Raw genomic sequence first — 16,208 nt, forward strand, 5'->3', positions numbered from 1 at the left:
ACGCATTTATAGTTAATCACCGTTAAAGTCGCCGTTCCCCGCTTTCATGTTGAGGGGATTGACTCCATTAACAAACTATTGCGAGATAATAGTTCTAGGTATATATTGCAAGAAAACAGAATTTAAAACAATGATCTGTTCAACAGTTATTGTGCCGAGAACCGGACGGGCAAACTTACTAACAACACAATCTTACATATCTCACTGCGTAATCCTATAGTGACTGCGACGAGTCGTGAAGCCTGGGCTCTACATGAATCATATAACTGCTTTCTGTCACGTGTGATGCATCAATTTGGCACAATTCGTGTAGCTGCCTTCCGTACGCACGCTTGAGAAAAAATGAAACAGCACAAATGCACCAACAACGTTGCCAAACTTAGACACAGCAAACAAGCGGAAAAGAATAGAACTTAAAGAACTATAACACGAACACTGATAATTATTCCAATTAAACGGTAACTATAATAATAGCAAAAATATAAAACAATAACAACAAAATGAAAATTAGCAGCAATCTGACAACACTGCATTCTCGGGAGATGTTCTCCGTATAACGCGAGAGATAACACTGGCAAAATTTCAGGGTAAAATTTGCCGACTGAGACACACCCTGCTCTTTGAGTGGTGAAATCAGTAAATCTAGGTCAAACTTTACGACTTCTTGCGATCACTATATTAATTGTCTTACTCATCGATGGTCAACGAAACCTTTCATTTGCTAAGAACAATGACTTGTCAAAGGTGTTATACCAGCTTTAAAATCCAATATATACAATATATACAACTTAACCGTTCACACTGCCCTCCAAGAAGATCGTAAATATATAGTAACTGACATTGAGGATTTGTACTAGTTCTTGTTTTTCGCCATAAACAAAGCTTCACCTGGTATATCTGACATTTATATAAGTAACGAGCAATGTATCGTGTTTCCTGTAACCTGTCATGAAAACACATTTGTGAGTGTATGAAGTTTCTGAAATGGAAGTGCTTCCATCTGTTGTTCCTATGTGTATTATTTTCTCCTCGTTGTCCCAACTATAATCCATTCTTCGTAACAATTTATAAATAATTAATGCTTCATAAGAGTCATGTTCATTTAATAGGAAAGAGGGATTTTTTTTTTTTTTTTTTGTAAAAGTAAGTTTAGCCACTGCAGACAAAATAACACCAATGGTGTGTTACTAAAATGGCCCCTCGTCATGCCAGATAATTGATTTAATGATTACCATTTTAACACTTTAACAGGGGTAAAAGCGAGGGGAAAGGCGAAAGAACGCGGTTACCTTACTTCGAAAAAATTTAACTTATATGACGTTCCCACTTCCTGAAAAATTACAATGGGCAAAGATAGGTACGGGGACGGTATGACGACATCCGTCCCCCTACCTTTTCAGATCCACTTTTACTCCTGCATTTTACTTCAAAGAGGGATAAAATCGAAGTAGGATACAAGTCTTAAGTCAAATGAACACAAACCCATGAGACATTGTGTTGCATTAACACAGACCCATTGTGTTGCATTAACTGTGCATTACCCATTTACTGTGCACTGCCCATTTTTCAACAATATATTCCAATATTAAATCTTGTTTATGTCTTCTCTTTCAGCATAAAAATAAAATTCCTTGATGAATTTCGATAAACTGAAGCAAATGAAGTGTTTGATTATTTTGCTACGAAAACTGCTTTCTCTGAACAGCTGATATCACTACAATTTGGAACTGATGTTTATAGTGTCAGGGATACAATGTTTTTGGTATGTTCAGGTATGTAATTCAAAGATAGCTGATTCACTTTTCAAGAAAATGTCCAGAATAGAAATAATGTTCCAATTTCTGAATTTGGTAACAATTTTGTCTTCTTAAATTTCCCCGAACAGTAGGCATACTAAACATTTGTTTTGTGTAATATTCAACACATCCATTTTATATTTATTGATACTAGAGGAACCCGAAATTATTGCTTAAAGTGTTTATAGTGTCTAATGAAGGAATTTATTAGATGTACTTTTCAGTTCACACTTGAAGAAGGTCTTCTCCGCCCACGGGAAGAAAAATTCCTCCATTAGACTGTTATACTGTAGTCGCCAATAGTAGTAGGGGTCGACGTATATTGCGCCGAGTCAGCAAAAATTTTTGTGACGTCATAGGTCAAAGGTCAATGACCTTAGCCCGGGGTCAATGACCGAGGGGTACCTAGGACCACCCCCTCTAAATTTTGGCAGGGGTACCATGGCCCACCCCCTAAATTTTGGCAGGGGTACATAGGACCACCCCCCTTAAATTTTGGAAATTGCAAAATCTAAAAATTTGGTGTGGTAGCCTAGGACCATAGTATGTACCTCTATCCGTATTGGGGGTCTATGTCGTTCCCTTTCATGGGTAAAAAATTGCCAAAAATTGAATTTTTGGAGGTTTTTGACCTAATTTATTCCCTTTGATGAGGTATTATTACCCTATATAGTTATATGGGCGTATACAGGGGTCCATTACCTTTCATAAGACATGGGTATATTAATGCACCCCTTCAAAAATTTGGGAGGGGTACCATGGCCCACCCCTTAAATTTTGGAAATTGACCAATTTCAACATTGGGTATTATAGTACAGGACCCTAATATGTATTAGGTTAAATTTGGGTGGTCCACCTCGTTCCCTTTTAGGGGTACAAAATTGCCAAAAATATAAACGTAAGCAATACGTAGTACCACGTGCTTGGTTTTTGGTCGATTTTATCCCCTTTGATGACGTGTTATTATCCTATATAGTTATATGGTCATGTATAGGGGTCCATTACCTTTCACAAGATATGGGTATATTTGTGCACTCCTTTAAAAATTTGGGAGGGGTACTTTGGCCCACCCCTTAAATTTTGGAAATTGCCCAATTTAAACATTTGGTATTATAGTACCGGACCCTAACATGTATTATGATAAATTTGGGTGGTCCACCTCGTTCCCTTTTAGGGGTACAAAATTGTCAAAATATAAACGTAAGCAATACGTTGTACCACGTGTTTGGTCTTTTGGCCCAATTTATCCTCTTGGATGAGGTGTTATTACCTTATATGGTTATATGGTTATGTATAGGAGTCTATTCCCTATCATAAGACATAGGTACATTTGTGCACTCCTTTAAAAATTAGGGAGGGGTACTTTGGCCCACCCCTTAAATTTTAGAAATTGCTCATTTTATATATTTGGTATTATAGTACTGGACCCTAACATGTATTATGATAAATTTGGGTGGTCCACCTCGTTCCCTTTTAGGGGTACAAAATTGCCAAAAATATAAATGTAAGCAATACGTTATACCACGTGTTTGGTTTTTGGTCGATTTTATTCCATTTGATGAGGTGTTATTACCTTATATGTTTACATGAGCGTATACAGGAGTCTATTACCTTTCATAGGACATGGGTATATTGATGCACCCCAGGAGGGGTACCTTGGCCCAACCCTTTAATTTTGGAAATTGCTTAATTTCAACATGTGGTGTCATAGTACTGGATCCTAATATGTATCATGATAAATTTGGGTGGTCCACCTCGTTCCCTTTTAGGGGTACAAAATTGCCAAAATATAAACGTAAGCAATACGTTATACCACGTGTTTGATTTTGACCTAATTTATCTCCTTGATCAGGTCCTATTACATCATATAGTTATATGGTCACGTATGGGGATTCATTTCCTATCATAAGACATAGGTACATTTGTGCACCCCTTTAATTTTGGAAATTGCTCAATTAAACATTTGGTATTATAGTATAGGACCCTAATATAAATTACTATAAATTTTGGTGGTTCACCTCGTTCCCTTTTAGGTGTACGAAATTGCCAAATTTTAGTACAACCACGTGTTTGGTTTTGGCTCAATTTATCCCCTTGGATGAGGTCCTATTACCTTATATGGTTATATGGTAATGTATATGGGTTCATTTCCTATCATAAGACATGGGTACATTGACGCACCCTTTAAAAATTTGGGAGGGGTATCTTGGCTCATCCACTCGGTTTTAGAAATTGTTTAATATAAACATTTGGTATTATAGTACAGGACTCCAATATGTACCACTATAAAATTGGATGGTCCACATCGTTACCTTTTCATAGGTAAAGAACTACCAAAAAATCAAATTTTGGAGGTTATTGACCCCTATTTAGCATGTTATATGGGTATGTACAGAGGTTTATTACCTTTATATGTTTATGTTCCCTTTTAAATTTGGGAATTATCAAATAACAAAATTCGGTAAACGTTTTCTAGGACCCATTGGTGTTCCTCTTATGGCCAAATATTCAAAATTTAAAGGTTATTGACCGGCTTTATTATTGAATAAGTACAGGATTTATTACTTTTTCATAAGACACATGCGTATTTGTGTACCAATCTTAAATTTTGGGAGGGGTACATTTCTTATTGTCATATCAATAATTGGTAATTGGATAGTATCTCATTCATTGGGTAAATCATTATGATCACGTGATCAGTTATTAACCTATGATGGGATTAGGAGTCCAGGACATTGGTACATTGAAACTTTGTAGGATAATTTGAGAATGTGTCATTGGTTTTGATTATTCCCGCCAAATATAAACGTAAGCAAGACGTTGTACCACGTGATTGTCCTTGATGAGGTAGTGTACAGGGATTCATTTCCTTTGTTGTGGTACTTCTTAAGTTTGAGTACACACTTAAACAGTTGGTTCTACTCAGGTAAACAATTGACGGACATTATTGACCTTATTGAACATATAATGATATGATTAACTCTAAGACTTAGGTATATCAAGAGAAGTATTCTTTCAATTTGGGAATGGTGATAAACAGAATTTTAACATAAGGTGCGAAATTTGAAACAATACATTGAACTTTAGTCACAGCTCATAGTCTAAGATCATTGGTGGTGATTGATTTGAAATCTGATAGCTAACCTTATTGAATCTTATGAATCATAGACGAAAGGCAATACATGCTACAACAGTTTGAAATTTAATCATAAGGTGATGTAATCTGACACTAGCAAAGTTATTGTTAATGCAATTTGATTGGATGATCACTATCTTTCCTGCAATCTGATTGGTTGATCACTATCTTTCGTGCAATCTGATTGGTTGATGATTTTCAAATCTTTGCTGTATTCAGTTTTAAGTTTTGTTTAACATTTAAAAATCTTGGTTTCGTTCAACATTTTGCACTCACTGAAACCGTTTATTTGTTAATCGAATAGTTAAAAACCGGATAAAGTTTGACGGTTAACCGTGAAACGTAAAATTTTTTAGTTTGAAATTTTTTTGTTTGAAACTTTTTGTTTCGAAATTTTGTTTGAATTTTTTTTTGACAACTTTTGTTTCAAAATTTTTTTGTTTAAAAATTTTTCGTTTCAAAATTTTGTTTAAAATTTTTGTTTGAAATTTTTCGTTTCCAAATTTTTTGTTTGAAATTTTGTTTGAAATTTTTTTTCGTTTCAAAATTTTGTTTGAATTTTTTCGTTTGAAATTTTTTTCGTTTCAAAATTTTGTTTCAAAGATTTTTGTTTGAAATGTTTGTTTCAAAATTTTGGTTTGACATTTTTAAAAGTTTGTGCACTCATTGGTAAAGAACCGAAACTGTTTAGAACTAAAACCTCTGGCAACATTGTGGTGCAATAGTACACGTCAGAGCATGGGGTTGTACTTGAAATGAAAAAACACAAATCATTGAAATGGATCATTTTATTACACTCCACATACATCCATACCAGATAGTGGTTCTGGATATTGTCGATACAATGTATTTTGAACTTCTTGTACTAGTTTGTCTTTAGCATATAATTTTAATTCCAGTTGAAGTCTTTTAAGGTCTAATGCAATATCAATTGGTGGAAACTCAATGTCCATTTGATCACAAATAAACTGTTTATCAATACAGGTATGCACCCACGAACGATGTTGACAACCATCACAATATCTAGATACATGTTGTACAATATGCATAACACATTTTTCAAAATAGTACTTTTTCAGGAATATACTTGTTTTGTTGCACACTTCCACTGCATGTTTCACACACTGGAGTACGCTGATAAATTTGTTCCATTCTGTTTCCGTTAGATACACCATGTTGCGAGGGGCATGAAATGTACCCTTTTTACGTAACAACACCATCTTCTCTTCGAGCACCACTTCATGATTTGAGCCTAATGATTTGACTATGGTCACATTTAGCTCATCATGAAAATAATCATTCATTTGGTCGATTCGTGCCATTCTTCACAGGTCAGTTGTACACCAAATTGTTCTGCTTTGCCCAATCGAATCACAGGTTCAAATGTTCTAGCACTGATACCAATCATCACATGCTTTGTTTGAAATATATTTATTGGATAATAGCTTGCGAAGATGAACTCTTTATCGTTAGAAGTACACATCTTTCCTCCTGAAACGCACTTGCTCAAATGATTTCGTGGGATGACACTGTATTTGCTGGTTTATAGTTATTACTGACGTCATTGGAAAGGAATGTGCTGACGTTTGAATTCATGGTTTCAACACAGTTGCCGACCAACCACATTCATACAACTATGCCTGATGTGCTGACGTTTGAATTCATGATTTTGCTGACGAATCCGGCTATGTACTAAATTCAAGTTGATGACTTCGGCCCAAGAATCCTTTGTAACATAAAGATACAGATCCAGTATTTAAGAAACGCAGCAGTTCTTCTTGTTTTGATGCTTCCATGGGTAAATATCTTGCTGGTAAAATTATATTCTTATCATTTTCAAGCTTCACTACGATTCTTAATCCAAACTTTGTAGGGATTTTTTCGCTAGCTAAGATTCTATAAGGTACATTCTGTTGTAAATCAGTAATCTTGGTAAATGATTTCATCACATCACGTGTGTTTAGAAACTGCAGACAAGTAGCCATGATGATGTTATCATGAATACTAACTCGAACGATGATGCAAAACTGATGACGTTGCGTTATCATGCTCTGACGTGTACTATTGCACCACAATGTTGCCAGAGGTTTTAGTTCTAAACAGTTTCGGTTCTTTACCAATGAGTGCACAAACTTTTAAAAATGTCAAACCAAAATTTTGAAACAAACATTTCAAACAAAAATCTTTGAAACAAAATTTTGAAACGAAAAAAATTTCAAACGAAAAAATTCAAACAAAATTTTGAAACGAAAAAAATTTCAAACAAAATTTCAAACAAAAAAATTTGGAAACGAAAAATTTCAAACAAAAATTTTAAACAAAATTTTGAAACGAAAAATTTTTAAACAAAAAAATTTTGAAACAAAAGTTGTCAAAAAAAAATTCAAACAAAATTTCGAAACAAAAAGTTTCAAACAAAAAAATTTCAAACTAAAAAAATTTTACGTTTCACGGTTAACCGTCAAACTTTATCCGGTTTTTAACTATTCGATTAACAAATAAACGGTTTCAGTGAGTGCAAAATGTTGAACGAAACCAAGATTTTTAAATGTTAAACAAAACTTAAAACTGAATACAGCAAAGATTTGAAAATCATCAACCAATCAGATTGCACGAAAGATAGTGATCAACCAATCAGATTGCAGGAAAGATAGTGATCATCCAATCAAATTGCATTAACAATAACTTTGCTAGTGTCAGATTACATCACCTTATGATTAAATTTCAAACTGTTGTAGCATGTATTGCCTTTCGTCTATGATTCATAAGATTCAATAAGGTTAGCTATCAGATTTCAAATCAATCACCACCAATGATCTTAGACTATGAGCTGTGACTAAAGTTCAATGTATTGTTTCAAATTTCGCACCTTATGTTAAAATTCTGTTTATCACCATTCCCAAATTGAAAGAATACTTCTCTTGATATACCTAAGTCTTAGAGTTAATCATATCATTATATGTTCAATAAGGTCAATAATGTCCGTCAATTGTTTACCTGAGTAGAACCAACTGTTTAAGTGTGTACTCAAACTTAAGAAGTACCACAACAAAGGAAATGAATCCCTGTACACTACCTCATCAAGGACAATCACGTGGTACAACGTCTTGCTTACGTTTATATTTGGCGGGAATAATCAAAACCAATGACACATTCTCAAATTATCCTACAAAGTTTCAATGTACCAATGTCCTGGACTCCTAATCCCATCATAGGTTAATAACTGATCACGTGATCATAATGATTTACCCAATGAATGAGATACTATCCAATTACCAATTATTGATATGACAATAAGAAATGTACCCCTCCCAAAATTTAAGATTGGTACACAAATACGCATGTGTCTTATGAAAAAGTAATAAATCCTGTACTTATTCAATAATAAAGCCGGTCAATAACCTTTAAATTTTGAATATTTGGCCATAAGAGGAACACCAATAGGTCCTAGAAAACGTTTACCGAATTTTGTTATTTGATAATTCCCAAATTTAAAAGGGAACATAAACATATAAAGGTAATAAACCTCTGTACATACCCATATAACATGCTAAATAGGGGTCAATAACCTCCAAAATTTGATTTTTTGGTAGTTCTTTACCTATGAAAACGTAACGATGTGGACCATCCAATTTTATAGTGGTACATATTGGAGTCCTGTACTATAATACCAAATGTTTATATTAAACAATTTCTAAAACCGAGTGGATGAGCCAAGATACCCCTCCCAAATTTTTAAAGGGTGCGTCAATGTACCCATGTCTTATGATAGGAAATGAACCCATATACATTACCATATAACCATATAAGGTAATAGAACCTCATCAAAGGGAAGAAATTGGGCCAAAAACCAAACACATGGTACAACATATTGCTTATGTTTATATTTTGGCAATTTTTACCCATGAAAGGGAACAAGATGGACCACCCAAATTTATCATGATACATGTTGAGGCATGTACTATGATACCAAATGCTCAAATTGGAAAATTTCCAAAATTTAAGGGGGTTGGCCATGGTACCCCTTCCAAAAATTTAAAGGGTGCATCAATGTACCCATGTCTTATAATAGGAAATGGACCAATATATACATGACCATATAACCATATAAGGTAATAGGACCTCATCCAAGGGGATAAATTGAGCCAAAACCAAACACGTGGTTGTACTAAAATTTGGCAATTTCGTACACCTAAAAGGGAACGAGGTGAACCACCAAAATTTATAGTAATTTATATTAGGGTCCTATACTATAATACCAAATGTTTAATTGAGCAATTTCCAAAATTAAAGGGGTGCACAAATGTACCTATGTCTTATGATAGGAAATGAATCCCCATACGTGACCATATAACTATATGATGTAATAGGACCTGATCAAGGAGATAAATTAGGTCAAAATCAAACACGTGGTATAACGTATTGCTTACGTTTATATTTTGGCAATTTTGTACCCCTAAAAGGGAACGAGGTGGACCACCCAAATTTATCATGATACATATTAGGATCCAGTACTATGACACCACATGTTGAAATTAAGCAATTTCCAAAATTAAAGGGTTGGGCCAAGGTACCCCTCCTGGGGTGCATCAATATACCCATGTCCTATGAAAGGTAATAGACTCCTGTATACGCTCATGTAAACATATAAGGTAATGTTCAGTCCTAACTTGTTTATTTAAATTGTTTAGTTTTGTTTAAGATGTTTGTTCAATGTAACTTGTTACCTGTAGAAGAAGAAGAAGCAAGGGTAGGTGCTTGTTGAAACTGTGTATAGCAGCAGTGTGTGAGTGAGCGCGTAGCCTATAGCTGCATCATCGTTGTGTTCAATGTGCATTTTAGTTTAACTCGGGAATTGTAAGAAATATTAACAATATTATTAAACCGAATTATTAAAGAACGAACCAGCGTTTGTGTGATACAGTCCATCATAAAGATTTGGTCCTCCTACCCAGATGTTAATACGTGTTTATGTGTTTTATGTGACCTACGTGCTAGGACTTGTGTCTTAACAAGAAAGAAAAAAACTGTGTGGGCGACAATGGAAGCTTACAATTCCCGAAAACGTGTTTTAAAAGGAAAGGTCACTCGTGCTGAAAACTGCATAAACAATATCACAGAACAGGAAGATATTAGTGTAGTTCAGGTCTACAAAAACAAAGTGAGTGAACTGTCACGTGAAACAAATGAGCTTTTGTTTCTAGCCAGTAATTTGTGTGCCGAAGAAGAAATTTATTTGGTGCAAGAAGAAGAGCTTGCTGCTATTGAAGATAGACTTACAAAGCTTAACGTGAAATTAGTGGAAGTGCAGGGTAAAATATCTCACGCTTCTTCTAGTGATGTGAATAATCAAAAAAACACAACAGAAATTCGACTTCCAAAATTGCAGTTGCCATGCTTTAGTGGGAACTTAAATGATTGGCTTTCGTTTCGTGATTTGTTTATTGCAGCAGTGCATAATAATGAAAAATTGACGGGTGCACAAAAACTTCAGTACTTAAAAACTAGTCTGCAAGGTGAAGCAGCAACACTTATTCAATCTATACAAATAACTGACGATAACTATAAAGAAGCTTGGGACCTGTTAAATTTAAGGTATCAAAATAAACGAGAATTAGTCACGTCTATCTTGCGGCGGTTTGTAAGTCAAGGTCAAGTGCAGCAAGAATCAGCTGGCGCATTACGTCGGTTGTTGGATACAAGTGTTGAATGTGTGCGATCGTTATCAGTGTTGGACATAAAAGTGAACGAATGGGATCCTTTGCTTATATTTCATATAACAGAGAAGCTAGACAGTGAAACAAAAAGACAGTGGGAACTTTCATTGTCAGACAGTGAACTACCAACATTTGACCAATTGGTGAAATTCATAGATCATAGGTGTCGCGCATTAGCAAGTAGCACTTCCAATGCAAAATCAATCCCACCCAGTGAGCCGAACAAGAGTAATAAAAAATCAACAATAGCGCATCATGCTTCAGCTCAATTTTCGTGTTGCCAGTGCAAAAGCAAAAATCATCCTTTGCATAAATGTGATGACTTTCTTTCGCTGTCAGTTGATGAACGTCATTCGTTAGTAAAAAACAAAGCATTATGCTTTAATTGCTTACAACCTCATCATAAACTGTCCAGTTGCAAATCAGCATCGTGTCGTGAGTGTGGCAAACGTCATCATACTTTACTTCATTTTCAAAATAAACAGAACTCAGGTGTTTCAGTGGGGACTCATTTTTCAAGTGAAACTAATGTGCAACATGCAGTGTTATTACAGACTGCAGTAGTGATGGTGAAGGATTCATATGGTAATTTACAACCTGTGAGAGCCTTGTTAGATTCAGCCAGTGAAAAAAGCTTCGTGTCAGAAAACTGCATACAACGACTCGGTTTACAAAAACAGCCGGTGTATGTACATGTTTCGGGATGGAGTTCCAGTAATGTTGCTCGGGCAAAAGGTGTTGTTAATATTGTGTTTACATCAAGTTATGATGTTAAATCAGAATTTTCTATAGAAGCGTTAGTGTTGCCAAAGGTAACAGGTATGCTACCAAAACGGTATATTCATAAAAGCAAGAAGTGGTCGCATGTTAACACGTTAACATTAGCAGATCCGAATTTTAATGTTCCTGACAGAATCGATCTGTTATTGGGTGCAGATATTTACCCTCAATTGCTATTGGCTGGTGTGTGTAGTGGTGTTAATGGTTCTCCCGTAGCAGTGAACACCAAATTAGGATGGGTGTTGTTTGGTTCTATTGGCGACGATGAAGTGCGACGTAAAGAATTCACAGCGTCAACATATCATATCCAGTGCAACAGTGAAAGAATTTTGCAACAATTTTGGGAATTGGAAGATATTCCTACACAAAAAATAATGTCGTCAGAAGAAAAGCAGTGTGAAATTTATTTCGAGAAGACCCATCAAAGAGATGAGACAGGTAGGTTCCATGTGCAGTTACCATTTCGCGACAACAGTGCAAGACTTGGTGAGTCACGTGAAGTGGCAATTAAACGCCTTAAGCAAGTAGAAAGTAGGTTGAAGAAGAGGCCTAAAATGCGTCAATTATATGTAGATTTTATGCACGAATATGAGGTACTTGGGCATATGGAGATTATTCCAGAAAGTGAAATACTGAAACCAACCAATGAAGTGTGTTATTTACCTCATCACACAGTGTTGAAAGATTCCAGTTCTACAACAAAACTGAGAGTAGTTTTTGATGGTAGTTGTAAAACTTCATCTAATGTGTCATTGAATGATAAGTTACTTGTCGGACCTAGGTTGCAGTGTGACTTAATTCCATTACTTGTGCGTTTTAGACAACATAATGTGGCATTAACTGCTGATATTGAGAAAATGTATAGACAGGTGAGAATCCAACCAGAACATAGAGACTTCCAGCGAATTGTGTGGCGTGAGAAACCTAATCTTCCGATCAAAGATCACAGGCTTGTGACAGTAACTTATGGTACAGCTTCAGCACCGTATTTAGCGGTGAAAAGTTTGCAGCAATTAGCGAAATATGAAGAAGAATCATTTTCTATTGCATCGGCTGTAGTGATGCAAGACTTTTTTGTTGATGACTTGATCAGTGGTGCCAACTCAGTTAGTGAAGCAAATCAGTTACAAGAACAACTCAGTGCATTATTGCAGAAAGGAGGTTTTGAACTGAGAAAATGGGCATCCAACAGTCCCAACGTTTTGGACTCCGTACCCTCCCATTTGAAGCAAGCGACGAGTAGTTTAGACTTTGATAGTAGTAATTCAGTGAAAACGTTAGGAATTCAGTGGTATCCATCAAATGATGTATTTTCGTATAATGTCAATCTTGTGTCAGTTAAGTCAGTTGTAACTAAGCGAAATATTTTATCAGAAAGTGCAAAAGTGTTCGATCCATTAGGTTTGATTTCTCACTACTATTATTGCGAAAATATTATTGCAAGAAATTTGGAAACTAAATTTAGAATGGGACAGTCCAATTCCTCAATGGCTTTTGAGGAAATGGAGGAATTACTACTCAGAGCTTTCTTTATTAAAACACATCAAAATCAACAGGTGTATCAGTATCACTCAAGCTACAAGAAGAGAGTTAATAGGATTCTGTGATTCTTCCGAAAAGGCCTATTGTGGAGTGGTGTATATGAGGTCTGTATCTCAAGACGGCCAAGTGAGTGTGAACATTGTTATGGGAAAAACGAAGGTTGCTCCAATCAAACAAGTGTCTTTGCCCCGATTAGAGCTCTGTGGTGCCTTGCTATTAGCTAAAATGATGAATCTCATATTAAATTCATTACGTTTGGAAGTGCATGATGTAATTGCCTATTCTAACTCGACTGTTGTGTTATCGTGCCTGAATTCAGATTCAAGCAAATGGAAAGTGTTTATCGCGAATAGTGTAGCAAAGATTCAAACTCTTTTGCCATCAGTGAAGTGGCTCAAAGTGGATTCAAAGAATAATTCAGCAGACTGTGGTTCTCGAGGTTTATTACCTTCTGCCTTACTTGTACATCACTTATGGTTCTCAGGTCCAGAGTGGCTAAAAAAACCCATTCTCCCAGAGTGTAATGAAGATACAGTGGATTCAAAGTTAGTCAGCCAAGAGGAAAGAAAACACATAGTTTGTATGCATGTTTATGTTGATACCTCCATTATTGACAATTGTTCATCGTTGGTGAAACTTGAGCGAATTGTTGCATATTGTAAGCGCTTTATTAATAATTGTCGTGTGTCGCAAGGAAACAAGCACACAGGTCCACTTACAGTAACAGAGCTTTTCCATTTACATATTGTTTCAATTTTTATAGTTCTTTCAAATATTGTATCAATTCATCTTTGTGTGTATCTTGAACTAGATCGTTCAAGGGTGGGGGCTATGTTCAGTCCTAACTTGTTTATTTAAATTGTTTAGTTTTGTTTAAGATGTTTGTTCAATGTAACTTGTTACCTGTAGAAGAAGAAGAAGCAAGGGTAGGTGCTTGTTGAAACTGTGTATAGCAGCAGTGTGTGAGTGAGCGCGTAGCCTATAGCTGCATCATCGTTGTGTTCAATGTGCATTTTAGTTTAACTCGGGAATTGTAAGAAATATTAACAATATTATTAAACCGAATTATTAAAGAACGAACCAGCGTTTGTGTGATACAGTCCATCAGGTAATAATACCTCATCAAATGGAATAAAATCGACCAAAAACCAAACACGTGGTATAACGTATTGCTTACATTTATATTTTTGGCAATTTTGTACCCCTAAAAGGGAACGAGGTGGACCACCCAAATTTATCATAATACATGTTAGGGTCCAGTACTATAATACCAAATATATAAAATGAGCAATTTCTAAAATTTAAGGGGTGGGCCAAAGTACCCCTCCCTAATTTTTAAAGGAGTGCATAAATGTACCTATGTCTTATGATAGGGAATAGACTCCTATACATAACCATATAACCATATAAGGTAATAACACCTCATCCAAGAGGATAAATTGGGCCAAAAGACCAAACACGTGGTACAACGTATTGCTTACGTTTATATTTTGACAATTTTGTACCCCTAAAAGGGAACGAGGTGGACCACCCAAATTTATCATAATACATGTTAGGGTCCGGTACTATAATACCAAATGTTTAAATTGGGCAATTTCCAAAATTTAAGGGGTGGGCCAAAGTACCCCTCCCAAATTTTTAAAGGAGTGCACAAATATACCCATATCTTGTGAAAGGTAATGGACCCCTATACATGACCATATAACTATATAGGATAATAACACGTCATCAAAGGGGATAAAATCGACCAAAAACCAAGCACGTGGTACTACGTATTGCTTACGTTTATATTTTTGGCAATTTTGTACCCCTAAAAGGGAACGAGGTGGACCACCCAAATTTAACCTAATACATATTAGGGTCCTGTACTATAATACCCAATGTTGAAATTGGTCAATTTCCAAAATTTAAGGGGTGGGCCATGGTACCCCTCCCAAATTTTTGAAGGGGTGCATTAATATACCCATGTCTTATGAAAGGTAATGGACCCCTGTATACGCCCATATAACTATATAGGGTAATAATACCTCATCAAAGGGAATAAATTAGGTCAAAAACCTCCGAAAATTCAATTTTTGGCAATTTTTTACCCATGAAAGGGAACGACATAGACCCCCAATACGGATAGAGGTACATACTATGGTCCTAGGCTACCACACCAAATTTTTAGATTTTGCAATTTCCAAAATTTAAGGGGGGTGGTCCTATGTACCCCTGCCAAAATTTAGGGGGTGGGCCATGGTACCCCTGCCAAAATTTAGAGGGGGTGGTCCTAGGTACCCCTCGGTCATTGACCCCGGGCTAAGGTCATTGACCTTTGACCTATGACGTCACAAAAATTTTTGCTGACTCGGCGCAATATACGTCGACCCCTACTACTCCAATATTTAATATATTCTAAATATAAATAAAATGTTTCGAATATTGAAGAAATCATTCCTTTTTCCCCTTTCGAGATGGGATTTTCGAAAGCGCTGGAATACATATTTTCTTATTTATAAAAGCCTTGGGAACAGGCGCGCAACCAGAAATTTTTATTGCGGGAGGGGACCAAAGTTTGGGGGGAACCAAGACCTACGTCCATGTAATATTTAACAGCTGTTATTCTACATCCGAAAACACGATGTGTAACTGTTAAGTACTGCAGAAAAATTAATACAACTAGATTGTTTTTATAAGGAAAGAAATTGCACAGGTGAAACGGAAGATAAAATCTTTATGATATATAATCATTTTTTAGCTAAACAAGTATCGTTTTATTGACAAAATATACAAATGTAGCGTATGACGAATTATGTGATATTGGGGAAGGCGGTGGACCTTCCACGTTGTTCGCTCATGCTCGGGAGGAGAGCTCTGCATAAATAACAAATGCAATTCTCAAAGTACTGGAAGATTTGGGTATATAGTATATATATATATATATATATATATATATATATATATATATATATATATATATATATATATATATATATATATATATATATATATATATATATATATATATATATATGTGTGTGTGTGTGTGTGTGTTTGAAAGGGAAATATTCAACTGAACGTTTTATTGTTTAAGAGGAAATGTAATGCATATAGGTATTTACTATTACAATACAAGAATTTTAGGAATTATCCAAACAAAAATGCACCAAAAGATTGAGATCTTGGCCAATAATTAGTTTTTGGATCAGGGGCCACAAAATTTTTGAACGGTCCCTAAATCACGGGTTTGGCTAC

The 16,208-nt window shown here is 35.5% G+C and overlaps 2 protein-coding genes across 2 annotated transcripts; both read left to right on the forward strand.

Moving 5' to 3' along the window:
* The first annotated feature begins 9,973 nt into the window (after window positions 1-9,973).
* LOC145661783 (uncharacterized) lies at window positions 9,974-13,036 on the forward strand. Its single transcript, XM_081727121.1, has one exon. The coding sequence runs from the start codon at window positions 9,974-9,976 to the stop codon at window positions 13,034-13,036; it is 3,063 nt and encodes a 1,020-aa protein (XP_081583247.1).
* A 34-nt stretch (window positions 13,037-13,070) lies between these two features.
* LOC145661784 (uncharacterized) lies at window positions 13,071-13,829 on the forward strand. Its single transcript, XM_081727122.1, has one exon. It carries the CDS (start codon window positions 13,071-13,073, stop codon window positions 13,827-13,829), a length of 759 nt encoding a protein of 252 aa, XP_081583248.1.
* Window positions 13,830-16,208: the final 2,379 nt, after the last annotated feature.

This window comes from Thermobia domestica, chromosome 10 (genome assembly GCF_964235325.1).
Source record: "Thermobia domestica chromosome 10, izTheDome1.hap1.1, whole genome shotgun sequence".
NCBI classification, from domain to species: Eukaryota; Metazoa; Arthropoda; class Insecta; order Zygentoma; family Lepismatidae; genus Thermobia; species Thermobia domestica.